Source organism: Colletes gigas, unplaced genomic scaffold, assembly GCF_013123115.1.
Source record: "Colletes gigas isolate AHSC1104 unplaced genomic scaffold, ASM1312311v1 Colletes_gigas_Sc00043, whole genome shotgun sequence".
NCBI lineage: Eukaryota > Metazoa > Arthropoda > Insecta > Hymenoptera > Colletidae > Colletes > Colletes gigas.
Genome location: NW_025106672.1, coordinates 1,429,230 through 1,456,447, shown reverse-complemented (window position 1 = coordinate 1,456,447; position 27,218 = coordinate 1,429,230). Strand labels below are relative to the sequence as shown.

Genomic DNA, 27,218 nt, shown 5'->3' with positions numbered 1-27,218 from the left:
TTAAATTCAATAGTAAAACTTTCATTTTTCTTTTTAGATAAACGCTATTGGAGCCTCAAAAGTTTGTAATCCTTTTTAACACCCTTCCATGGAACTAGCATTTTACGAGAAAATGTTTAGCCAGAATGCTAATTTATATAATCTTAATGAAACAGATAACTTAATTAAACGTAAAGTTACGTTGTGTATGATGTACCACGCTAGATGCATAAGTAAACCATCTTATTGCACATCATTTTGAAGAAAATCTTTTGTTTTAATACCTGGTACACGTACAATAGAAACGAAATATTTACATATAAATGTAAGTATATATATATATATATATATATACTTGGAATTGTTGAACAAACTGTTAGTGCATGATTATCGTTGAATACGATATGTTATAAATTAGATAAAAAAAATTAAAAAATGTATATCACACGCTTAACGCGTTCGCTGTTGTTGTTTTTAAATTGTTATAGTTTCTTTAGTTTCATTCCTTGGTCCTATCTGAAAATTATACATAAACGATCTTCTCGAAAGTGAAAAAATTTTCTTTTGCATTCCTCTTGTTTCAGCGATGTGTTCATCGTCCTTCCACGAGAAGAAGCGTGCATTGCATCCCCACTCTTGCTGCAGTCCGTTGATTGGCTGTGACCGATCGTTCTCGACCAATACCAGTGAGTCAGCGGACTGCAACAGGAGCGAGGACGTAAACACGCTTCTCTCGTGGAAGAATGGTACACCGCACATAATAAATTTACTTTGAGACGTAGAAATCTGATAGAATGGGCCCCGAAACGTTTGAACATATTACTGTTAAATCTATATCTGTGTAATTTTCTTCGAAAAAGAATACGATCACGAGCAGCGAACGTGTTAACAATTAAACATCGAGAAACGTATTTCGCGAGTGTTTATTTAGCGTCGATATTGCGATTCCGATCTAGAGTTTACCGAATGAACTTAATTCGTTACTATCTTTTTAGGTGCGTGAATGCGACTGTGCCTCAATAGCGAACTCTTATCAGTGAAAGATTTTTCACACTCCACGCACTTGTACGTTCTCCCGGTATGTGTAACCAAATGTCTACTGAGCCCAGACGCGTGGCAGAAAGCTTTCGGGCAGAGTTGACAATGGTGCAATTGGATATCGTTCGGGTCCAATTTCTGATGTCTTCGCATATGTACTTTCAGAGCCTCGCGTTGAGTGAAGCTCTTTTCGCAATGCTGGCATTGAAATGGTTTCTGCCCGGAGTGCGTCATCAGATGACGAAGCAGAATTTCTTTCTGTGCAAACGCACGATGACAAATGTTGCAACCGAATGGTTTCTCGCCTGCAAAAGTGGAAAAAAAGTGAATATTTGTTTCCATTACTAGACACCTTATATATATATAGGGTGTTCCACGTTTCTACGTAGACACTTCAGCAGTTCTACAAGTAAAACTAAGACGTAAGAGTTATAATAAAAATATGAAATGCGAAAGATATGATAGTGTCGATGTTAAGTAACATAAACATGCTAATTATGACATGTTTACTGTGTTCGAGTCTCCATGACGGTCTTACATTGTACTACGAACATCAGCAGTTGCATGAAATGGGCTAGTTTGATCCTGCGTCACTTTGAAATGGAAACATAAGTATATTCGACAGCGTTTCATATTTTTGTTATAACTTCTTTAGTTTTTGTACGGAAAAATGTGTAACATCCTGTATACATATATAAAATAATTTACGCACCTGTATGAGTACGTTCGTGTCTCACTAAAGCTGACCTCGTGGGGAACCATTTCTCGCAAGCCTGACACGTGAAACCTCTTTGCGTCGAGTGAACCGACTGATGACTTTTCAACATTATTCTTCTGGTGAACGCTTTTGGACATTTGTCGCATTGGAACACCTTCAGTTCTTCGTTAGCCTCGACTGTAAGAGAAACGAGTTGAGAAATTTTACTTTCGCAGAAACTTCACGCGTTAATTACCTATTGTATCTGCGATCGGTTGCAATTTCAATGATTCTCCTTGCCCGGAACTGTTGCTCTTCAGTTCCATCATGTAAACGTTTTTCAAGTCTGCGTTCGCGATTGCCCTGTGTATCTCTTCCGCTTCTTCGTCCGTGTCTTGTTCTTGTTTGATACGTGTTGTGCGTATCGTGCAACGTGCTTTAGCAGTACGTTCTTCGGCTGGCACTAGCGTAATGTTTTCTGGATCCACCGCCATAGTTTCTTCCATTTCCACGTTCTCAGAATTCATCCCTGCGATTAGGAAAATTAGTTGTTGCTTCGTTCAATGAAACGAAGTTTATGCATACCTAAAATGTAACCACCGACAAGCTCCTCCTCCGTAACTTCGATAGGGTCACCATCCGTTTGTCCACTGTCATCTTTTATCGACACCAAATCTGCCAATAGTTGTTTAACCTGTTTAGATTTACCGGTGTTGGAGGTATCTTTCAATTCTTCCCTGTTATTGTCTTGGTTCTCTCCTTCCCCGTCTTGGCCAGTTAATTGTTGTATCAGTTTCATGTGCTTCCGAAGTTTGGCGTCAGCGGCCTCGCATTTTTTCTTGAACTGATAAGACTTTTCCAATTGATACTTGCACGGATGACAAATCATGTTTGGTAGACCATCTTCTTCGAAAACCTGTAACAACAAAATGTTTTAGATATTAAATTTAGTAGATTCGAGTAGGTGTCACAGTTTACACGTTTCTGTAAGCTGAGGGGCCTTAGACCATATAGTCAGGGCCGTACGAAGAAATGTTTTATCCAGTGTCGCCATCTTCAGAAAGTCATTTTTAGAGGTATCGTAACAGGTTGAAGGCCTTACTCGAGTTTTTGATATCTTAATTTGTCCGCTTGTAATATATGCATGTGGAAAATAAAAAAAAGTAGTTCAGAAAGGCACCCTCACGAAAGATGTCATGTACGGCCCTAAGTGCCACAGCAGTACCATTCTTCCATGAGAAGAAGGCACAGCGTGTTTACATCCCCACTCTTGTTGCTGTCAGCTGACTCGCTATTGGTCGAAAACGATCGGTGACAGCCAATCAACGGACTGCAGCAAGAGTGGGGATGTAAACACTGTGGAAGGACGATAGTCGGTCCCAACCTTCAAGAGTTTACGACTTCGCTATATCGTGATTCAGACTACACAATTGGCGAAGAGATTAAGTATTTTACACGTTATTTCCATATCAACAATTCTATTCAGATGTCGCCTTATTCCAAAGCGAATAGCAATTATCCTTTAATTCGATCGTTGTGGTTAGGTGCTAGGATGGTGGGGGATGATCGTGATCATATAAGCGAGGGAATTAATCGTCGTGTATCGCGACGCTGTTTGGAAGATTTGCTATAACAAAAGGCCACCCCGAGTTGCACGTCGCGATCGATCATTCGGTGTATTTAAAGGGGGGAAAGGGGTACGGCAGGGCAGACGGGAAACATAAAAGCCGCGGTTGTAATCTAATATTGCAGATTTCTATAAATTCGCAGGGTAAACGATCTGTAACGGAATGATACGTCTCGTCTAGATTCCTGTAATGAAAGAGAAGACGGTGGCGTCGACGTATCGCGAACACAAAGTCGATAACTCGGTAAAGCCGGTAGTTGCTTTGGGCAGTGCGCCGTTCGTTACACACGAGGGCCGCGGTGTTTGTGCGTCTTGCACGCTCGCGACGAACGCGCGTGTGTGAGTGACGCTCTCGAACACAAGCGAAAACGCAATATAGCAGGATGGTGGGGAGTGGTGAGAGTAGAAAGAGACAGAATCCATGGCAGTGAGATAAACTAGATTCCTATTTTTCGATAAGTTCTCGATACACACGCACGACACGAACCGCCAACGTCTATTCGAATCGACTGTGGCGTACACACTCGTTAGAAAGGCTCGGAACTCACCTCCAAATTAACGCAGGCCATTATTCGAAGAGATAAGGGTACAGTTTCGTCGACGTAAATCGGCACCATCTCCTCCTCCTTTGCCAGGCACAGTCGGCACAGCTCGTTTACATGAATGATCACGTTGCTCGAGCTATCGCCTTTTTTCCGGCTGTACGTTTTCATTTTAACGCACGGCTCGTTCGTTCGACGATCTTTGTCAACGTGTATCGCGTTTGGCGTCGAGGCGAGAACGGACTTTTTCGCGGAAAAGTGCAGAGAGCGGGACTCGGTCACACACAACGGAATCTATAATGGCGGCGGCGACGGTGGCGACACGGCGGTTAGCCAATGGCGAACGCGCGGCGCTGCGATTTCAGCAAAGATGGACGCTGCGATCGTAAACTTTCAAAGAGCGGGAAAGGGAGAGACGCACGAGCTGGAAAGAGACGGAGCATCGTTTAGGGTATTCGTCATCGTAAAGTCGGTAAGGCCGGTAACTATTATTGATTTTCCATTCTTCCCAACGGCGGGAAACGATCTTCCAACCGCTACCGTTGCGGCACATTCGAATTTTCTTACGTTTAATTCCGTCGCAACGTTACTTTTCCACGGTTTTGCAACGTTTCGTTGTTCGCGTTCGACGTTTCTCGTCGTATCGGAGGTAATGGAAAGGACGGATACGCACAAGGGACGAAGAATAGTGTAAACACACACCGCTAGTCTTGTACAAGACGCGATAATGCTACCAATTTTTCAATCGATCGATCAGGATTTGCCTGTGACAATTAGAAGATAAATCTGATTAAGAAAGCGTTTATTTTCATCTCGATAAAGCGGACGAAATTTCTATAAGGAGATCAGGATACGATAAATATCGATTTCCTATAGAAATTTTCCGTCCACTGTAGATAAGTAAAAATTAACCTTGTTCTTTACCGCGATATAACCACGAAATTTCTGTTGCAGATGTTACATAGGTGTCAGTAGTAAAAGTGTCGACCGAGAGCGAGGTATTACAGTAGGAGTAATATACGATAGTCGTACTAATTTTATTCGATTTCGAACGATCGACGTTAAGGAACTGTCATTTTTAGGAGACGAGGGCATCATTTACAAAAATAAAGGAAGCGGATTATTCTTGTGTCACGGTCGAGAATTCGGCAACGAGCGTTGGAGGGCGGTCAACAATTTTCGAAAAGAGAATTTTCAGGAAATGCAAATACGTTTACCACGGTTTGTGCCAGAAGCACATGACGAATGTAGCGATCGTCGCGGCGGCGGGGGGAGGAGGGTCGAAAATAACTATGTCAGAGGAGGATTGGAGAGCGATTCGACGGTTGTTTGGATAGGGAGGGAGTGGTTCCCTTTTACCGGTAGTCCGGTGCTTTCGGTTTTACGAGTCCAGTGTGTTTCGCCACCCGAGATACCCGCGTGCCTTGCGTTCTAGCGCGAAGGTAGGTGTTCCTGTGATTGTTGTGACTAGTGATGGCTGTGATCCTCAGCCTTTCTCATGGTTTTCAAACAATTCTTGAACCGCTTGGTCGGGAAATTAGGGATTCGGTATCGAATATGTTGGACTCGAGAAAAATAAAAAAAAAAATAGAAATAGAATAGAAACAGAAATAGAATATGATCGAATAATATAAAGTCGAATAAGAAATGGAATAGAAATAGAAATAGAATATAATTCAATAGCATAAAATCGAATAAGACATGGAATACATAAAGAATAGAAATAAAAATCGAATAAAAAGTAGAATAGTATTAGAAATAGAAAAGAAATAAAAATAGAATATAATTGACTAGAAAAAAAAATCGAGAAAGAAATGGAATAGAATTAGAAATAGAATATAATTGAATGGAATAAAATCGAATAAGAAATGAAATAGAAATAGAATAGAATCGGATTAAAAATGGAATAGAAATAGAAATACAATATATTTGAATGGAATAGAATCGAATAAAAAATGGAATAGAAATAGGAATGGAATAGAATGGAATAGAAATTGAAATAGGATATATTTGAATAGAAATAAATCAAATAAAAAATGGAATAGAAATAGAATATAATTGAATTAAATAGAATCGACTAAAAAATGGAATAGAAATAGGAATATAATAGAATTGAATAGAAATTGAAATAGAATATATTTGAATAGAAATAAATCAAATAAAAAATGGAATAGAAATAGAATAGAATAGAATCGAAAAAAATGGAATAGAAATAGAATATAATTGAATAAAATGGAATAGAATATAATTCAATGGCATAAAATCGAATAAGAAATGGAATACATAAAGAATAGAAATAAAAATAGAATATAATTGACTAGAAAAAAAAACCGAAAAAGAAATGGAATAGAAATTGAAATAGAATATAATTGAATAAAAAATGGAATAGAAATAGAATATAATTGAATAAAATCAGAATCGAGTAAAAAATGGAATAGAAATAGAATATAATTGAATAGAATCAGAATCGAGTAAAAAATGGAATAGAAATTGAAATAGTATAGAATATAATTGCATAAAACGAAATCGAATAAGAAATGGAATCGTATTAGAAATAGAATATAATTGAAAAGAATAGAATTTAATAAAAAATGGAATAGAAATAGAATATAATTGAATAGAATAGAATTGAATAAAAAATGGAATAGAAATAGAATATAATTGAATAGAATTAGAATCGACTAAAAAATGGAATGGAAATAGAAATAGTATAGAATATAATTGAATAAAACAAATTCGAATAAGAAATGGAATAGAAATTAAAATAGAATATAATTAATTAGAAAAAATGGAATAGAAATAGAAATAGAATATATTTGAATAGAATAGAATGGAACATAAATAGAATATAATTGAATAGAATAGAATCGAATAAGAAATGGTGTAGAAATAGAATATAATTGAATAGAACAAAATCGAACAAAAACTGGAATAGTATTAGAAATAGAAAAGAAATAAAAATAAAATATAATTGAATAGAATAAAATCGAATAATAAATGGAATAGAAATTGAAATAGAATATAATTGAATAAAAAATGGAATAGAAATAGAATATAATTGAATAAAATCAGAATCGAGTAAAAAATGGAATAGAAATAGAATATAATTGAATAGAATCAGAATCGAGTAAAAAATGGAATAGAAATTGAAATAGTATAGAATATAATTGCATAAAACAAAATCGAATAAGAAATGGAATCGTATTAGAAATAGAATATAATTGAAAAGAATAGAATTTAATAAAAAATGGAATAGAAATAGAATATAATTGAATAGAATAGAATTGAATAAAAAATGGAATAGAAATAGAATATAATTGAATAGAATTAGAATCGACTAAAAAATGGAATGGAAATAGAAATAGTATAGAATATAATTTTAATAAAACAAATTCGAATAAATAATGGAATAGTATTAGAAATAGAATAGTATCAAATAAGAAATGGAATAGCAATTAAAATAGAATATAATTAAATAGAAAAAAATAAAAAAAAAAATGGAATAGAAATAGAAATAGAATATATTTGAATAGAATAGAATGGAACATAAATAGAATATAATTGAATAGAATAGAATCGAATAGAAATAGTACAGAAATAGAAATAGAATATAATTGAATAGAACAAAATCGAATAAGAAATGAAATAGTGTTAGAAATAGAAAAGAAATTGAAAATAGAATATAAGTGAATAGAAAAAACCAAATAAGAAATGGAATAGAATTAGAAGTAGAATATAATTGAATGGAATAGATTCGAATATAACTGAAACGACAAACAAATATGGCGGCTAGGAAACTCGAATTATTAGTTTTATTAGAAAACACTATCTATACATATTTATTGTTTTTACGATTTTACACTATCCAACAGTTCCCTGTGTTTACGTACCATCAATTGCAATAATTTTAACGTGTCGAGCAACTAATTATGTAAAATCTTATCGAATAGAAACACGTCACATGACTGAAACGACTAACAAATATGGCGGCTAGGAAACTCGAATTATTAGTTTTATTAGAAAACACTATCTATACATATTTATTGTTTTTACGATTTTACACTATCCAACAGTTCCCTGTGTTTACGTACCATCAATTGCAATAATTTTAACGTGTCGAGCAACTAATTATGTAAAATCTTATCGAATAGAAACACGTCACATGACTGAAACGACTAACAAATATGGCGGCTAGGAAACTCGAATTATTAGTTTTATTAGAAAACACTATCTATACATATTTATTGTTTTTACGATTTTACACTATCCAACAGTTCCCTGTGTTTACGTACCATCAATTGCAATAATTTTAACGTCTTCAGCAACTAATTTTATAAAATCTTATCGAATAGAAACACGTCACATGACTGAAACGACTAACAAATATGGCGGCTAGGAAACTCGAATTATTAGTTTTATTAGAAAACACTATCTATACATATTTATTGTTTTTACGATTTTACACTATCCAACAGTTCCCTGTGTTTACGTACCATCAATTGCAATAATTTTAACGTGTCGAGCAACTAATTATGTAAAATCTTATCGAATAGAAACACGTCACATGACTGAAACGACTAACAAATATGGCGGCTAGAAAACTCGAATTATTAGTTTTATTGGAGAACACTTTCTATACATATTTATTGTTTTTAAGTTTTTTTTACCGTCTAACGGTTCACTGTATTTGGCGATGAGCTAATTGGAAAGAATCTCTGCTATTTTAAAATAATAGCTTTACGATTCGAGCGTTTTCGCGATAATTCTCCGGCCCTCGTCAGATAAAACAATAAACGTATCGCTGAACTTCCGCCTGTTCTGTTCGAACGAATCTTTTGTTATACGCAATCTGGATAGAACATTGAAATATTTGTATTAATAGGAAGCGTGTTTTTCATCCATTTTTTTTTTTTTTGTTAAATTGTTTGTTTCTCTTTCGCGCGATGGTTAAAAATTTGTTAAAGAATGTAAACGTATTTTGTTTGTTTTTCGATAGAGAGAAATTCTATTTAAAATTGTACGAACATCCTCCATCATCGATAGAATTTAATTTGACCATTTTTATTGGCATAAATGGTACAGAAAATGTGACCATTTCAGTGTTAATGATATTCAAAGTTGTTTTCAATAAATACAGAATAATGAGCTATCATTATTGAAGAGTTTATTCAAAATCTGTATAAAATTTATATCATGTAAATCGATGTTGACAATAATATATAGGAATTTAATATTTTTTGTAGGAAGCCATTTTTGTAAAAATTTGTTAATGAATGTTAGCATATTTTGTTTATTTTTCGATAGAGAGAAATTCTATTTAAAATGGTACGAACATCCTCCATCATCGATAGAATTTAATTTGACCATTTTCATTGGCCTAAACAATACAAAAAATCAAACTATACAGGGTGATCGACCACCCTTGGGAAAAATTTTAATGGGGGATTCTGGAGGCCAAAATAAGACGAAAATCAAGAATACCAATTTGTTGATGGAGGCTTCGTTAAAAAGTTATTAACGTTTAAAGTTCCGCTCGTACTGAATTTTTTTCTTGAAAATGCGGAAGATTTCGGGGGTATGTCTATTCACCAAAAATGATTGTAATTGACCCCCGCAACCGAAAATAATTTTTCCAAAACGATTTGAAATTTTTTTTTCCGTCGAAAAATTTCACACCCTCTCGAATTTTTTTCTAGAAAGTGGGTAGGATTTCGGGGGTATGTCTATTCACCAAAAATGATTGTAATTGACCCCCGCAACCGAAAATAATTTTTCAAAAACGATTTAGAATTTTTCTTTTTCGTCGAAAAATTTAGGCGCCTAATTAGATTTTCGATGAAGAATTTTTTTCTCGAAAGTGCGTAGGATTTCGGGGGTATGTCTATTCACCAAAAATGATTGTAATTGACCCCCGCAACCGAAAATAATTTTTTACGATTTGAAATTTTTCTTTTTCGTCGAAAAATTTAAGCGCCTAATTAGATTTTCGGTAAAGAATTTTTTTCTCGAAAGTGCGTAGGATTTCGGGGGTATGTGTATTCACCAAAAATGATTGTAATTGACTCCCCCGACCAAAATAATTTTTTTAAAATGATTTGAAATTTTTTTTTTCGCCAAAAAACTACCCCCTGTCGATTTTTCTTGAAGATTCGTTTTTCTTTTTTAATAAATTTGTTTCACGTTGTACAGAAAAGTTGTTTAATACTTTCTTGTAGGTATCCATGGGCTCCGATTCAGAAAAAAATTTCGATAAGATATCCTTACTATTATAGGAGTTATGGTCGTTTGAATATTGGACCAGTTTTAGGGGGGTTCTTTTCACTTTACGGGATCAAGGAACAACTTTTAAAATATTCTTAGAATGTCTACATATTCTACATTAAAATATACATTATTTGCCTTTTGAAACATGAAAATCCTTCAATCTGTTCAGACTTTATTTATAAATATATATTATATATTAGAGTGACATTTCTGGCCAGAAATTATATTTTCGGTAAAGAATTTTTTTCTCGAAAATGCGTAGGAATTCAAGGATATGTCCAATAATCAAAAATGATTGTAATTGACCCCCGCGAATGAAAATAATTTTTCACGATTTGAAATTTTTCTTTTTCGTCGAAAAATTTAGGCGCCTAATTAGATTTTCGGTGAAGAATTTTTTTCTCGAAAGTGCGTAGGATTTCGGGGGTATGTCTATTCACCAAAAATGATTGTAATTGACCCCCGCAACCGAAAATAATTTTTTACGATTTGAAATTTTTCTTTTTCGTCGAAAAATTTAGGCACCTAATTAGATTTTCGGTAAAGAATTTTTTTCTCGAAAGTGCGTAGGATTTCGGGGGTATGTGTATTCACCAAAAATGATTGTAATTGACTCCCCCGACCAAAATAATTTTTTTAAAATGATTTGAAATTTTTTTTTTCGCCAAAAAACTACCCCCTGTCGATTTTTCTTGAAGATTCGTTTTTCTTTTTTAATAAATTTGTTTCACGCTGTACAGAAAAGTTGTTTAATACTTTCTTGTAGGTATCCATGGGCTCCGATTCAGAAAAAAATTTCGATAAGATATCCTTACTATTATAGGAGTTATGGTCGTTTGAATATTGGACCAGTTTTAGGGGGGTTCTTTTCACTTTACGGGATCAAGGAACAACTTTTAAAATATTCTTAGGATGTCTAGATATTCTACATTAAAATATGCATTATTTGCCTTTTGAAACATGAATATCCTTCAATCTGTTCAGACTTTATTTATAAATATATATTATATATTAGAGTGACATTTCTGGCCAGAAATTATATTTTCGGTAAAGAATTTTTTTCTCGAAAATGCGTAGGAATTCAAGGATATGTCCAATAATCAAAAATGATTGTAATTGACCCCCGCGACCGAAAATAATTTTTCCAAAACGATTTAGAAATTTTTGAATTTAATTGTTAATAACTTTTAACGAAGCCTCCTTCAACAAATTGGTATTCTTGATTTTCGTCTAATTTTGGCTTCCAGAATCCCCCATTAAAATTTTACCCAGGGTTGGTCGAACACCCTGTATAAGTGTTATTGAAATTTTGAAGTTGTTTTTAATAAATACACAATAACGAGTAAATTGATATTATTATCATTATTGAAGAGTTTATTGATAATCTGTAAAAATTTGTATTGTGTAAAATTGAATATTTTTAGTAGAAAGGCATTGGCCGTTGCGCGACCGGAAATCAAATTTCGACATCGTCTAACAATAACAAGAACGATATATTTATAATATTTCCCGATGCTTGGAAAAGCCAGTCATAACATAAAACGAAGCCAAAGGTTTTTACGTTTTTGCGCGGTGCATCATTGTAGGAATAAGCATTAAAATAGATCATAGCTTATTTAACAAACAAGGGCAAACCTTAGTTATATACAGGGTGGTCCGTATTTGTTTCGCGCACACTTCAGCATTGTGTTCCACAAGCAAATACTAAAATGTTTACTAAATGTTAAAATACCAAAAATCTACAAATGATTTGTTAAGAAGTTATAACAAAACTATGAAGTGTGAAACTTAGTTGAGATTTAGGATATTAAATAAAAAAAAAAAATATTTATAATAAAGTAAAATCAATTTCAAAGCAGTTTCTTCAAAATCAATTTGAAATCAAAAAATATTATACAATCCACAATACTTGACGTTTCTCTCTCAAAATTTAACAGTACATTCTTAAATATACAGTGTGTTCCCTATTTTTCTGTACACACTGTGTTCTACAAGTGAAGACTGAAATGTTATATAATAAAAGCTCCATAAATGATTTGTTAGGAAGTTATAACAAAAATATAAACTGTGAAACTCGATTGAAATTCAGGATTTTAAATAAAAAAAACAAATTTTTAATAATTTGAAATCAATCTTTTACAAGCATCCGATATTGTGAGTTTTTTTGCAATTTACTGAATATAAACCTGAACAATTATTTATATTATAAACAAAATTTTATAACAAAAACAAAATGTTAAAATTTTATTACAAAAACAAAATGATAAAACTTTTATAACAAAAACAAAATGACAAAACTTGTATAACAAAAACAAAATAACAACATTTAATAACGAAAACAAAATAACAAAATTTTATAGTAAAAACAAAATCACAAAACTTATATAACAAAAACAAAGTCACAAAACTTTTAGAATAAAAATAAAATAACAACATTTTATAACAAAAACAAAATAACACCATTCAAACAAAAAAAAAATAAAACTTTAGGAAAATAGAATGAAAAAGCTCGTCAGAAACGAAATACACGATTTTTCTATGAAATTCTAGAAAGTCTGAAAATATCCACTAGAAATAGAAGTACATTATTCGCGAATAGGAACAAAAGATAAATAATCGATGGTAAGAAGTTTGTTTTCATAGGAAAAGGTTGTAGATGAAAATGGTTAAGGGGCAAGACCACTGCAAAAACCTGAAATAAAGCGGTTCTTTGCGATTTTTTTTTTGATGGATGGAAAAGTAAGATTAACCATGTCGTTAAGTGTAAAAAAAATAATATTTATTCAAAAATAGTGCAAAATGACGACGCTGGAGCAATGCTCGCGTGGCACAAATGCTCGCCAATCACACAAAAATTAATGTTCCAAAAATCCCCTGCGTATTTCTCTAGCTATACTCGTGTAGATTAAGAGAAAATTTTTTTGTTTTTTTCCAGATTCAAATTTGAGTCAGTTACACAGCGCCTCAAATTCAACGCGCCTTGCGAAAGTGGCTCCAACGTCGTTATTTTGCACTATTTTTGAATAAATATTATTTTTTTTACACTCAACGACATGCTTAATAACATTCTTGAATATCATTATCCTCTTTTCCATCCATCCAAAAAAAAAAAAACAAGAAAACGCTTTATTTAAGGTTTTTACCATGGTTCTACCCCTAAAATATTCTTTGCTCTACGCAGCTACATCTTGTACTATATCTTATAAATAGACTGCGGATGTTTATGCATTTATGGGAAATTTTAATCCTCAAAAAACTACAGAGTGCATTTAATATGCAACAATATAAGAAATACTTAAAGTAAGATACGAATTATTATATTTAGGGGTTGAGACAGCCTTCTGCGAAGCTTCTGTTTCATTAATTCTATTAATAAAAATGTGAATTTGCATAAAGATCCGCAGTCTACTTATAAATATCTTACATTATACATATCATTGCAGTTTCTTTGAATTTTCTTAATAACGATGCTTAAAGTTAGAAATTAACCAAAAATATATGATTCGATTAATGTGCAAAAGGATATACAGCAACATACATTATGTACTATTTTCACATTTGAAAAATATGCTTTTATCAATTCGTTTGAATTGCTCATTTTACATTTCAAAAGTAATTTATTTTATTACAAAGTCTTGATTAGAATATTTTAGGTTATATAATTCAATTTTTAGTAGTACATTTTTCTTATAAAAATATACTTTCTAAATATCAATTTTAAATAATAAAATGAAATGAGAAAAAGTAAAGAAAAGCTAGTCCATTATATGCACAATAAATTTAATATTCCTTCGAAAATGAATGTAATTATAAGTAAAATAGAACTTGAAATAAGTAAAATAGAATTAATAGTAAAATGGAATAGAATTTATAAAATAAGCAAGTCTTTGGGGTTGTTTCGAGGGCCTCCAGCGTCGTTATTTTGCACTATTTTTTTTTTAACACTTAACGACATGGTTAATAACATTCTTGAATATCATTATCCTCTTTTCCATCCATCCAAAAAAAAAAAAAACAAGAAAACGCTTTATTTAAGGTTTTTACCATGGTTCTACCCCTAAAATATTCTTTGCTCTACGCAGCTACATCTTGTACTATATCTTATAAATAGACTACGGATGTTTATGCATTTATGGGAAATTTTAATCCTCAAAAAACTACAGAATGCATTTAATATGCAACAATATAAGAAATACTTAAAGTAAGATACGAATTATTATATTTAGGGGTTGAGACAGCCTTCTGCGAAGCTTCTGTTTCATTAATTCTATTAATAAAAATGTGAATTTGCATAAAGATCCGCAGTCTACTTATAAATATCTTACATTATACATATCATTGCAGTTTCTTTGAATTTTCTTAATAACGATGCTTAAAGTTAGAAATTAACCAAAAATATATGATTCGATTAATGTGCAAAAGGATATACAGCAACATACATTATGTACTATTTTCACATTTGAAAAATATGCTTTTATCAATTCGTTTGAATTGCTCATTTTACATTTCAAAAGTAATTTATTTTATTACAAAGTCTTGATAAGAATATTTTAAGTTATATAATTCAATTTTTAGTAGTACATTTCTCTTATAAAAATATACTTTCTAAATATCAATTTTAAATATTAAAATGAAATGAGAAAAAGTAAAGAAAAGCTAATCCATTATATGCAAAATAAATTTAATATTCCTTCGAAAATGAATGTAATTATAAGTAAAATAGAACTTGAAATAAGTAAAATAGAATTAATAGTAAAATGGAATAGAATTTATAAAATAAGGAAGCCCTTGGGGTTGTTTCGAAGGGTTAACAAATTGACCTTGCAAATAAGCAAAGAAATTTGTAACGGACGATTATACATATGTATGTAGAAAAGAAACGAATGGTGGATTCCGTGGGTCGAAAAACAGCCGTAGTATCCCGAGACTAATCGTCGCCCAAATGTTTCGAAAGGTTTTGGCCAGCTGTCCACTATATCCGTTATTCTGCTGTAATCTAATACGACCCAGAAGTATCATTGGTGGCTCGGGTCACGAGAAGGGGAGGGTGTGATGTAGAGATTTTGCGGACGATGTAGATATATTCGGAGGAATTTCATAGCAAAAATAACTGCGGTAGACTACCGGTGGCTGCCTCACTGAGAATCCGAAACTTTCATAAGATAAACGCGCGATTCGTCCCTGTTTCTCTTCCTTTTTCGATTCTTCGCTGCTCTCATCCGTGTTTCCGGCCATTAAGAGGTAACACCACTGCAAAAACCTGAAATAAAGCGTTTCTTTGCGATTTGTTTTTGGAATGAATGGAAAAGTAAAATTAACTATGTCGTTGAGTGTTAAAAAAAGAAATATTTATTCGAAAATAGTGCAAAATAACGACTCTGGAGCCATTCTTTAAAAATTAATGTTTCGAAAATCCCCTGCGTTTTTCTCTAGCTATACTCATGTAGATTGAGAGAAAATTTTTTGTTTTTTTTTTCCAGATACAAAATCGGTTACACTGCGTGTCGCAGAGCGCCTCAAGTTCGGAACACGCCTCGCGAGAATGGCTTCAGCGTTGTTATTTTGCATTATTTTTGAATAAATATTTTTTTTTTAACACTCAACGACATGGTTAATCTTACTTTTCCATCCATCCAAAAAAAACCGCAAAGAAACGCCTTATTTCAGGTTTTTACAGTGGTCTTACCCCTTAACCATTTTCATCTACAACCTTTTCCCATGAAAACAAACTTCTTACCATCGATTATTTATCTTCTGCTCCTATTCGCGAATAATGTACTTCTATTTCTGTCGGATATTTTCAGAGATTCTAGAATTTTATAGAAAAATCGTGTATTTCGTTCCTACCGAGCTTTTTCATTCCAATTTTCTAATGTTTTATTCTTTTTTTTTGAATGAATAGAAAAGTAAGATAATAATATTCAAGAATGTTATTAAATTTGATTCTTTAAATTCAAAGAAACTGCAATAATATGTATAATGTAAGATATTTATAGGTAGACTGCGGATCTTTATGCAAATTCACATTTTTATTAATAGAATTAATGAAACCGAAGCTTCGCAGAAGGTTGTCTCAACCCCTAAATATAATAATTCGTATCTTACTTTAAGTATTTCTTATATTGTTGCATATTAAATGCATTCTGTAGTTTTTTGAGGATTAAAATTTCCCATAAATGCATAAACATCCGCAGTCTATTTATAAGATATAGTACAAGATGTAGCTGCGTAGAGCAAAGAATATTTAAGGGGTAGAACCATGGTAAAAACCTTAAATAAAGCGTTTTCTTGTTTTTTTTTTTTTGGATGGAAAAGAGGATAATAATATTCAAGAATGTTATTAACCATGTCGTTAAGTGTTAAAAAAAAAATAGTACAAAATAACGACGCTGGAGGCCCTCGAAACAATCCCAAAGATTTCCTTATTTTATAAATTCTATTCCATTTTACTATTAATTACATTCTATTTTACTTATTTCAAGTTCCATTTTACTTATAATTACATTCATTTTCGAAGGAATATTAAATTTATTGTACACATAATGGACTAGCTTTTCCTTACTTTTTCTCATTTCATTTTAATATTTAAAATTGATATTTAGAAAGTATATTTTTATAAGAAAAATGTACTACTAAAAATTGAATTATATAACCTAAAATATTCTAATCAAGACTTTGTAATAAAATAAATTACTTTTGAAATGTAAAATGAGCTATTCATACAAATTGATAAAAGCATATTTTTCAAATGTGAAAATAGTATATAATGTATGTTGCTGTATATCTTCTTGCACATTAATCGAATCATATTTTTTTGGTTAATTTCTAACTTTGAGCATCGTTATTAAGAAAATTCAAAGAAACTGCAATAATATGTATAATGTAAGATATTTATAAGTAGACTGCGGATCTTTATGCAAATTCACATTTTTATTAATAGAATTAATGAAACCGAAGCTTCGCAGAGGGCTGTCTCAACCCCTAAATATAATAATTCGTATCTTACTTTAAGTATTTCTTATATTGTTGCATATTAAATGCACTCTGTAGTTTTTTGAGTATTAAAATTTCCCATAAATGCATAAACATCCGCAGTCTATTTATAAGATATAGTACAAGATGTAGCTGCGTAGAGCAAAGAATATTTAAGGGGTAGAACCATGGTAAAAACCTTAAATAAAGCGTTTTCTTGTTTTTTTTTTTTTGGATGGAAAAGAGGATAATAATATTCAAGAATGTTATTAACCATGTCGTTAAGTGTTAAAAAAAAAATAGTACAAAATAACGACGCTGGAGGCCCTCGAAACAACCCCAAAGATTTCCTTATTTTATAAATTCTATTCCATTTTACTATTAATTACATTCTATTTTACTTATTTCAAGTTCCATTTTACTTATAATTACATTCATTTTCGAAGGAATATTAAATTTATTGTGCATATAATGGACTAGCTTTTCTTTACTTTTTCTCATTTCATTTTATTATTTAAAATTGATATTTAGAAAGTATATTTTTATAAGAAAAATGTACTACTAAAAATTGAATTATATAACCTAAAATATTCTAATCAAGACTTTGTAATAAAATAAATTACTTTTGAAATGTAAAATGAGCTGTTCAAACGAATTGATAAAAGCATATTTTTCAAATGTGAAAATAGTACATAATGTATGTTGCTGTATATCTTCTTGCACATTAATCGAATCATATTTTTTTGGTTAATTTCTAACTTTGAGCATCGTTATTAAGAAAATTCAAAGAAACTGCAATAATATGTATAATGTAAGATATTTATAGGTAGACTGCGGATCTTTATGCAAATTCACATTTTTATTAATAGAATTAATGAAACCGAAGCTTCGCAGAGGGCTGTCTCAACCCCTAAATATAATAATTCGTATCTTACTTTAAGTATTTCTTATATTGTTGCATATTAAATGCACTCTGTAGTTTTTTGAGGATTAAAATTTTCCATAAATGCATAAACATCCGCAGTCTATTTATAAGATATAGTACAAGATGTAACTGCGTGGAGCAAAGAATATTTTAGGGGTAGAACCATGTTAAGAACCTTATATATAGCGTTTTCTTGTTTTTTTTTTTTGTATGGATGGAAAAGAGGATAATAATATTCAAGAATGTTATTAACCATGTCGTTAAGTGTTAAAAAAAAAATAGTGCAAAATACGACGCTGGAGGCCCTCGAAACAACCCCAAAGACTTCCTTATTTTATAAATTCTATTCCATTTTACAATTAATTACATTCTATTTTACTTATTTCAAGTTCTATTTTACTTACAATTACATTCATTTTCAAAGGAATATTAAATTTATTGTACACATGATGGACTAGCTTTTCTTTACTTTTTCTCATTTCATTTTATTATTTAAAATTGATATTTAGAAAGTATATTTTTATAAGAAAAATGTACTACTAAAAATTGAATTATATAACCTAAAATATTCTAATCAAGACTTTGTAATAAAATAAATTACTTTTGAAATGTAAAATGAGCTATTCAAACAAATTGATAAAAGCATATTTTTCAAATGTGAAAATAGTACATAATGTATGTTGCTGTATATCTTCTTGCACATTAATCGAATCATATTTTTTTGGTTAATTTCTAACTTTGAGCATCGTTATTAAGAAAATTCAAAGAAACTGCAATAATATGTATAATGTAAGATATTTATAGGTAGACTGCGGAACTTTATGCAAATTCACATTTTTATTAATAGAATTAATGAAATCGAAGCTTCGCAGAAGGCTGTCTCAACCCCTAAATATAATAATTCGTATCTTACTTTAAGTATTTCGTATATTGTTGCATATTAAATGCATTTTGTAGTTTTTTGAGGATTAAAATTTCCCATAAATGCATAAACATCCGCAGTCTATTTATAAGATATAGTACAAGATGTAGCTGCGTAGAGCATAGAATATTTAAGGGGTAGAACCATGGTAAAAACCTTAAATATAGCGTTTTCTTGTTTTTTTTTTTTGTATGGATGGAAAAGAGGATAATAATATTCAAGAATGTTATTAACCATGTCGTTAAGTGTTAAAAAAAATATTTATTAAAAAATAGTTCAAAATAACGACGCTGGAGCCATTCTCGCGAGACGTGTTGAATTTGAGGCGCTGTGTAACTGACTCAAATTTGAGTCTGGAAAAAAACAAAAAATTTTCTCTTAATCTACACGAGTATAGCTAGAGAAATACGCGGGGGATTTTCGAAACATTAATTTTTGTGTGATTGGTGAGCATTTGCGACTCGTGAGGATGGCTCCAGTGTCGCCAATTTTCCACTATTCTTGAATTAATATTTTTTTTTTAACACTGATCGACATGGTTAATAACATTCTTAAACATTACTATCCTCTTTAGTATCTATCCAAAATAAAATTGCAAAAAAACTTTTATTATTTTAGCTTTATTTCAGGTTTTTACAGTGATTTTACCCCTGAACACCACTCTAATCTCTATTTTAACCGATATGAATAGTTTTAGACCTTCTGTATCTCTTCTCTAGGACAAATACATTACAAATTCCAAAATATAACGTCAACATAAAGATTTGCATACGCTTGTCTGAAACTGTGAATCAGTAAACTCGAAGTTCATCTAGTTGTAACACGATTTTTACCAAATGTGTAAAAAGAGTAAAAAGAATTTTGAAATTATTATGACCTTTTTGTATAACAATTGCTGAATTAATTTAGTTGGTATAAATATATAAAGCACTTTTTCTTATATTTCTGTCGCATCAAAAGATTGATCAATGCTGTTCTAAGATGGATCTAAAAAAAAAAAGAAAAATTTGAGCAAGATAAACAACGAAATGTATAGTTGGAACAATATAGTCCTTCAGTTACGAAAATAAAACTCGTGGATCGCGATCCAGATAAATATTCCAAAATAAATTAATAGTATAGCCTCGTGTGAACCAATGTACGAGTTTTGCATATTTCTCTCGATGACTCGTGGTTTGGCGATGGAAAGTGAACAGTTTCGAAAAGTGGGTTACGAATTACGATCGTTCCGGTGTTTTGAGAATGTTTGGATATTCGATAGGTATCCAAACCGTAGGCGATCACTCGGTCACGAGTTTCGCCTCGTTATTTTGAAACCCGTGCCAAGAAACATGCTCGGCCGTATAGAGGCTGTGAAAACTGTAAAATTCGGGGAACCACCATTCTCGATCGAATTTATCACCGTTCCCAACACGTTTTCTTCTTCAGACCTAACGAAACCTTCTCACACCTTAACGTTTCTCGAGATTAAAATTTAAAAGTTAAATTAAATTTTGACAGAAAATAATAATATTATCGCGTAAATAATAATCCTTTATCTTGTATTTGTAAATATAGTTTGAACTCTAATGATACACTTAATCTCGCGCACTGCGCGTGGCCTCATAGCGTCAACGATAATAACGAACGTACAGAACAAAAATCACCGCCAGGGGGCTCTGGCCTCGCGCGACACATTCTTACCAATACAAAGTTACCAGACCAATTTCGATCTCACTATAAAATTTTAATCAATCCTCGTATCGTCGAAGAGATCCCGAATTTAGACTTGATTAATTGGTTTGGAATTAACTATGCTACTTTTCCGAGACTATGTATTTTCGCACCTTCGATCTTCGGAATAATTCGCGAGCCAATAAGGGCGAGCACGTGCAATTAGTTTTTGGCAAAATTTCGAAACCAACGGTCACAGACGTTGAATTAATGTTCGATTAGTCGAGCGATCGCGTCTAGTTGCCAAACAGTAATTATACTAATGCCTTATTTGTTTGTTTGTTCGAACCAATTTAATCAAATTTCATTTTAACTTGAAAATTTTGATATTTAACGTTCGACATTTTTGCAGGGGAAATTGCTGTTCGGAATCGTCTCATTCCACATTTACGGTTCTTACACTATTTATGGGACACCCTGTATATCAGTGTTTCCAAATACTAATTTGATTAGTTAATTAATTTAACGAAGTCTCCTAAAATCTCCTAAAGTCCTTGGAAAAAGACAGAAAAGCAAATTATTTTAGTTTTTGTTATTTTTCAACATAACCTCCTTTTAGCTCTATACACTTCTCCAAGTGTTTTTCCAACTTTTTTAAGTCATCTAAAAAATAAATGTGTCACGCTTAAGGGGGGAGTCCCATGCGAGACCTAAAAAAAATCAATTTCTTTTTTTTTTATTTCATTTTTTGAAAGTATTTATATTTAAGAATGTACTGTTAAATTTTGAAAGATAAATGTCTAGAAAAAATTTATTCTCAATGTAAGACGCTGAAAAGAATAAATTTGGATAGAACTTATGAATTTTAACAAGGTTACAAAAATAAGTGCTGAAACAAATATTAGGTTATGTAGCTTACAATGGTCTGAAATGAAAATTTTACTTTTTCAGAATATTATACGGTTTTGGTCTGCCAGTGAACGTGTTAAACAGTATTATACATTATTCAAAAATTTGTGAAAATACTTATAGCCTTTTTTGTACCTTTTAGAATGTATAATACCCATTAAATCTTTGTTTCGTCTACTTCGTGACTGTAAAATAGTAGATCATTCCGTCGCATCGTATTAAAGCCGCACGATGGCGCTTTACGTTGGAGTACTGGTCGACAGTAGGGGAATCCCCAAGCAAAGCTCGCCAGTGGATCGCGGGGAATTCCCGTGCCTGTGTATTGCTATCGAAACAGTTTTATAAAACATATCTTCTTCGTTGTTTATATAATTTTGCTGTATGGGTTATTAGAAACTAATATAAGAAAGTAAAATAACTAAAATAACTTGCTTTTCAGTCTTTTTCTAAGGATTTATCGAACGACCCTCGTACCTTTTCATTACTGTACTGATTTTAGGAAGCTTTGTTAAATTAATTAACTAATCAAATTAGTATTGGGAAACACTGATATACAGGGTGTCCCGTAAATAGTGTAAGAACCGGAAATGTGGGGTAGCTGAGACGATTCTAAACAACAATTTTATTTAGATATCAAAATTTTCAAGTTGAACAGTGAAACACGTTATTTTCGATGCTACGGGACCCAAGTTTTGGATTTTCTAAGCACTTATTGAACGACCCCTGTACCTTCCTTTCGCGGCCATTTTATCTTACAAGACAACGTTCGAGCACTAGGAATTAATTTTCAATTTGATTATACAAATATTACTATTTGATTTATCACTGTTCGTATACCGTTATACGACTGTCGGTATTTCATTATTATTAATCGGATTTCATCATTGAAATGCTATTATTTGGAAATTCGAATGTTATCATTTAATTATCGTTATTCTAACATTTCCGGAATTAAGTCAATTATGAGGCACATGACTACTTAAAAAATGTACATAGAAAGTAAACTTGCCTATTTGAATTTTTAAATTATACTTAATTTGAATTGTGCTATATTTCTCTGTGATATCATGGTGAATGTAACTGAGAAAAAGTTGAGAAACACTGTTCAATATCGTTGATTGTCTGTTAGGCTTGGGTTAGATAGAACACCAAAACTGTTCAACTTGTCTATTATATTTAATACATATACACTACTAAGGTTGAGAACCACTGTCCTACATCGTTGATTGACTGTTAGAGCTGGGCTAGGTCTACAATTTCAATAGAACAACAAAACTGTACAACTTGGCTATTATATTTAACATATATACGCAACAAAGGTTGAGAAACACTGTTCTATATCGTTGATTGTCTGTTAGATCTGGGTTAGGTCTACAATTCGAATAGAACAAAACTGTTCATCAACTTGGCTATTATATTTAACATACATACACAACAAAGGTTGAGAACCACTGTTCTACATCGTTGATTGTCTGTTAGGCCTTGGTTAAATGTAAAACTACAATTCGAATAGAACAATAAAACTGTTCAACTTGGCTATTATATTTAACATACATACGCAACAAAGGTTGAGAACCACTGCTTATTTTCTGTTAGGTCTGCGTTAGGTATAAAATTACAATTCAAATAGAACAAAACCGTCCATCAACTTGGCTATTATATTTAACATACATACGCAACAAAGGTTGAGAACCACTGTTCTACATTCTTGATTGTCTGTTAGGCCTGGGTTAGATATAAAACTACAATTCGAATAGAACAACGAAACTATTCAACTTGGCTATTATATTTAACATACATACACAACAAAGGTTGAGAACCACTGTTCTACATCGTTGATTGTCTGTTAGGTCTTGGTTAAATGTAAAACTACAATTCGAATAGAACAATAAAACTGTTCAACTTGGCTATTATATTTAACATACATACGCAACAAAGGTTGAGAACCACTGTTGATTTTCTGTTAGGTCTGCGTTAGGTAAAAACTACAATTCGAATAGAACAAAACTGTCCATCAACTTGGCTATTATATTTAACATACATACGCAACAAAGGTTGAGAACCACTGTTCTACATCGTTGATTGTCTGTTAGGCCTTGGTTAAATGTAAAACTACAATTCGAATAGAACAATAAAACTGTTCAACTTGGCTATTATATTTAACATACATACACAACAAAGGTTGAGAACCACTGTTCTACATCGTTGATTGTCTGTTAGGTCTTGGTTAAATGTAAAACTACAATTCGAATAGAACAATAAAACTGTTCAACTTGGCTATTATATTTAACATACATACGCAACAAAGGTTGAGAACCACTGTTGATTTTCTGTTAGGTCTGCGTTAGGTAAAAACTACAATTCGAATAGAACAAAACTGTCCATCAACTTGGCTATTATATTTAACATACATACGCAACAAAGGTTGAGAACCACTGTTCTACATCGTTGATTGTCTGTTAGGCCTTGGTTAAATGTAAAACTACAATTCGAATAGAACAATAAAACTGTTCAACTTGGCTATTATATTTAACATACATACACAACAAAGGTTGAGAACCACTGTTCTACATCGTTGATTGTCTGTTAGGCCTTGGTTAAATGTAAAACTACAATTCGAATAGAACAATAAAACTGTTCAACTTGGCTATTATATTTAACATACATACGCAACAAAGGTTGAGAACCACTGTTGATTTTCTGTTAGGTCTGCGTTAGGTAAAAACTACAATTCGAATAGAACAAAACTGTCCATCAACTTGGCTATTATATTTAACATACATACGCAACAAAGGTTGAGAACCACTGTTCTATATCGTTGATTGCCTGTTGGGCCTCGGTTAGATATACAACTACAATTCGAATAGAATAAAACTGTTTATCAACTTGGCTATTATATTTAACATACATACGCAACAAAGGTTGAGAACCACTGCTTATTTTCTGTTAGGTCTGCGTTAGGTATAAAATTACAATTCAAATAGAACAAAACTGTCCATCAACTTGGCTATTATATTTAACATACATACGCAACAAAGGTTGAGAACCACTGTTCTACATCGTTGATTGTCTGTTAGGCCTGGGTTAGATATAAAACTACAATTCGAATAGAACAACAAAACTCTTCAACTTGGCTATTATATTTGACATACATACACAAAAAAGGTTGTGAACCACTGTTCTACATCGTTGATTGTCTGTTAGGCCTGGGTTAGATATAAAACTACAATTCGAATAGAACAACAAAACTCTTCAACTTGGCTATTATATTTGACATACATACACAACAAAGGTTGAGAACCACTGTTCTACATCGTTGATTGTCTGTTAGGCCTCGGTTAGATATAAAACTACAATTCGAATAGAACAAAACTGTCCATCAGCTTGGCTATTATATTTAACATACACACGCAACAAAGGTTGAGAACCACTGTTCTACATCGTTGATTGTCTGTTAGGCCTGGGTTAGATATAAAACTACAATTCGAATAGAACAATAAAACTATCCAACTTGGCTATTATATTTAACATACATACGCAACAAAGGTTGAGAACCACAGTTCTACATCGTTGATTATTACTTTTCAGTGACCGATAACCAAATAACCTGATAAAGGAAAAGGCGAATATGTCGGCGCAAAGGGGGATGTTCGTGAACAAACAGTTCAACTCTCCAATAAATTTGTACTCGCCGCAAGCGATACAGGAAACTTTGGACAGGAAAACTCAAGTTTTGGCTAACGGTGCTGTCGGGTAAGCTGGCTAAAAAAAGTAAAAATTTTATGCATCTTTCAGACTCTAATATCGCAAATGGTATTGGAATATATGGATCCGTAACATTTCTTTTATTTATAGCCTTATACGCTTTTTCCTACTACTTTAAACAGTATCAACGCACACTTCGAGCTTCGACAGCGCCCCCACTAGGGTGGTCCTTTTTTTTTTTCGAGTGTCACAATCTAGGGGGGTGCGTAAAAAAAACTAACAAAAAAATTGTCACCCCTGTAAAGTGTAGTATAGTATATATATTATTATATAAAGTATGTATACCTTTGTCATATGAAACATATATTATTTATCTTTGAAGTGTGCTATAATTCTGCACACTCTGCTTTCTCCAAGAGACCCTAATTGAAATAACCTCAATCTAGGTTATGTCTACCTATTTGTGGAAGTTACGTTTTACATATCACTAAAAATTTCCACGCTAACATAATCCTAACGCAAGAAAATAAAGATAGCACCCGTGTGCTATCATCTTGCCTGGTATCTTTTCTAATATCGTAAATGGTATTAGAATGCATGGATCCTGTGTTTGGATAAGACGTTTGGCAACCACCTCAACTGTCTACACCTGGGTCCACGTGTCTTTCGACGGACTCGTGTCGATCGTTGTCTGAGAGGCGATTCTGACCGGTTGTTGGTCGATGAATCAGCGGTTCCTGCCGTCATTGCCGAGCCTCTGTTATTTTCAGATGGCCGAATCACGCGAGTTAGAAATAAACCCCGGGGTCCAGAGCCTAGCAGTTGCGCAAACCCCGCGAACGCCATCGTACTTGACTTAGTTTCGCGTTTGGTGGCCTCGGGGTCTGTACTTCGCCGGTTTTCTCGCGGGATTTCCCTTCTGTCGCGTATCCGATCAACATGCTTACCCAAAACAGGTGATCACACGAAACCAATAACCATCTTGCGCTATCACAAACACACGGGGGATCGTATTTCCCTCGATTTACGAACTTTAACGCGGCCGCTGACACCAGCGACCGGGTGACCAGTGCGACCGGTGACCAGTGAACCTCACGTTTCGCGAAATTTTATATTTCTCAGAAAATTTCGTTTATTTAACGCTTTACCGACCGCTAACTGTTGAACATTCTGATATAGGCCAATAAGAATGTTAAATGAAACTTTGTGAAAGTGCTTACTGTATTGTTCGCGTTCTATTACTATAGGGTAATTAAATCTAGTAACATTTTTTATTTTCATGAGAACCGATTTATACCAGTCGGTATTGTCGGTAACTGTTGGATGAAAACCGATTAACGAGTAAAATTAGATATTTGGCAATTTTTTTTACAGCATAAGGGTATTATGAAACTTTTTATGAAATAATAAATGTTTCAAATTTCTTTCGATCTAGAATAAAAACGATATTTTGTTCGTAATAGTACTACGCGTCGCGTGAACTAACATCCTTTGAAATAATAATTATTTAAACTATGTTTATCGCGTAATTAAATTGTAAATTGCAAGAATTATTTTTGTTCGTATTTTCGACAATTTTGCATTTTTTAAGAAGGATTTTAGCTTCTACTAGCTTTTTTTTTATTTCTAGATCAAAGGGGAAAAATGCTGCATGCCAGGAATAACAAACATTTATTATTTCGTCCAAAGTCGATAGAAACGTAACGGAAAAAATAATATTTATAGTTTGAAATGTTGAAGAATGTACGTGAAAAGCGACGAAAAGTTTCATCAAACTTTTATGTTCTAAAACAATTGTCAAATATCGCTTCTCGTTTTACCATTTTGCATGAATTTCGGGGATTCCAATATCCACCCTTAAAAGGCTACCGGTCGGTAAAGTGTTATTTTACGTTGGTAATGTTTTCTACCATAAACATAGTAATTTTTTTAGGGGTTTTTTTCGAAAGTGTATAGACGAAAGTAAAATAAGTTAGAAAGTTTCG

At 32.4% G+C, this 27,218-nt stretch overlaps 2 protein-coding genes across 3 annotated transcripts in view; one reads left to right on the top strand and one right to left on the bottom strand.

Annotated features, from left to right (window-relative positions):
• Positions 1-339: 339 nt before the first annotated feature.
• Positions 340-4,336, bottom strand: LOC122403070 (zinc finger protein 665-like). Its single transcript, XM_043406365.1, has 5 exons — positions 3,890-4,336; positions 2,300-2,630; positions 1,971-2,243; positions 1,730-1,912; positions 340-1,322 (listed from the first exon to the last, which is right to left on the bottom strand). The coding sequence occupies exons 1-5, from the start codon at positions 4,052-4,054 to the stop codon at positions 952-954; spliced, it is 1,323 nt and encodes a 440-aa protein (XP_043262300.1). The 5' UTR covers positions 4,055-4,336; the 3' UTR covers positions 340-951.
• Positions 4,337-5,174: 838 nt separating this feature from the next.
• Positions 5,175-27,218, top strand: part of LOC122403072 (extensin-like) — a 31,667-nt gene continuing 9,623 nt past the window's right edge. The window contains exons 1-2 of one of the 2 annotated variants that reach the window (XM_043406368.1): positions 5,175-5,325; positions 25,117-25,281. In XM_043406368.1, coding sequence (XP_043262303.1) covers positions 25,157-25,281 — 125 coding nt within the window. In that variant the 5' untranslated portion in view covers positions 5,175-5,325; positions 25,117-25,156. Of the gene's footprint in view, positions 5,326-25,116; positions 25,282-26,040; positions 26,190-27,218 lie in introns of those variants that run through there. The other variant, XM_043406369.1, reaches the window with a different exon arrangement.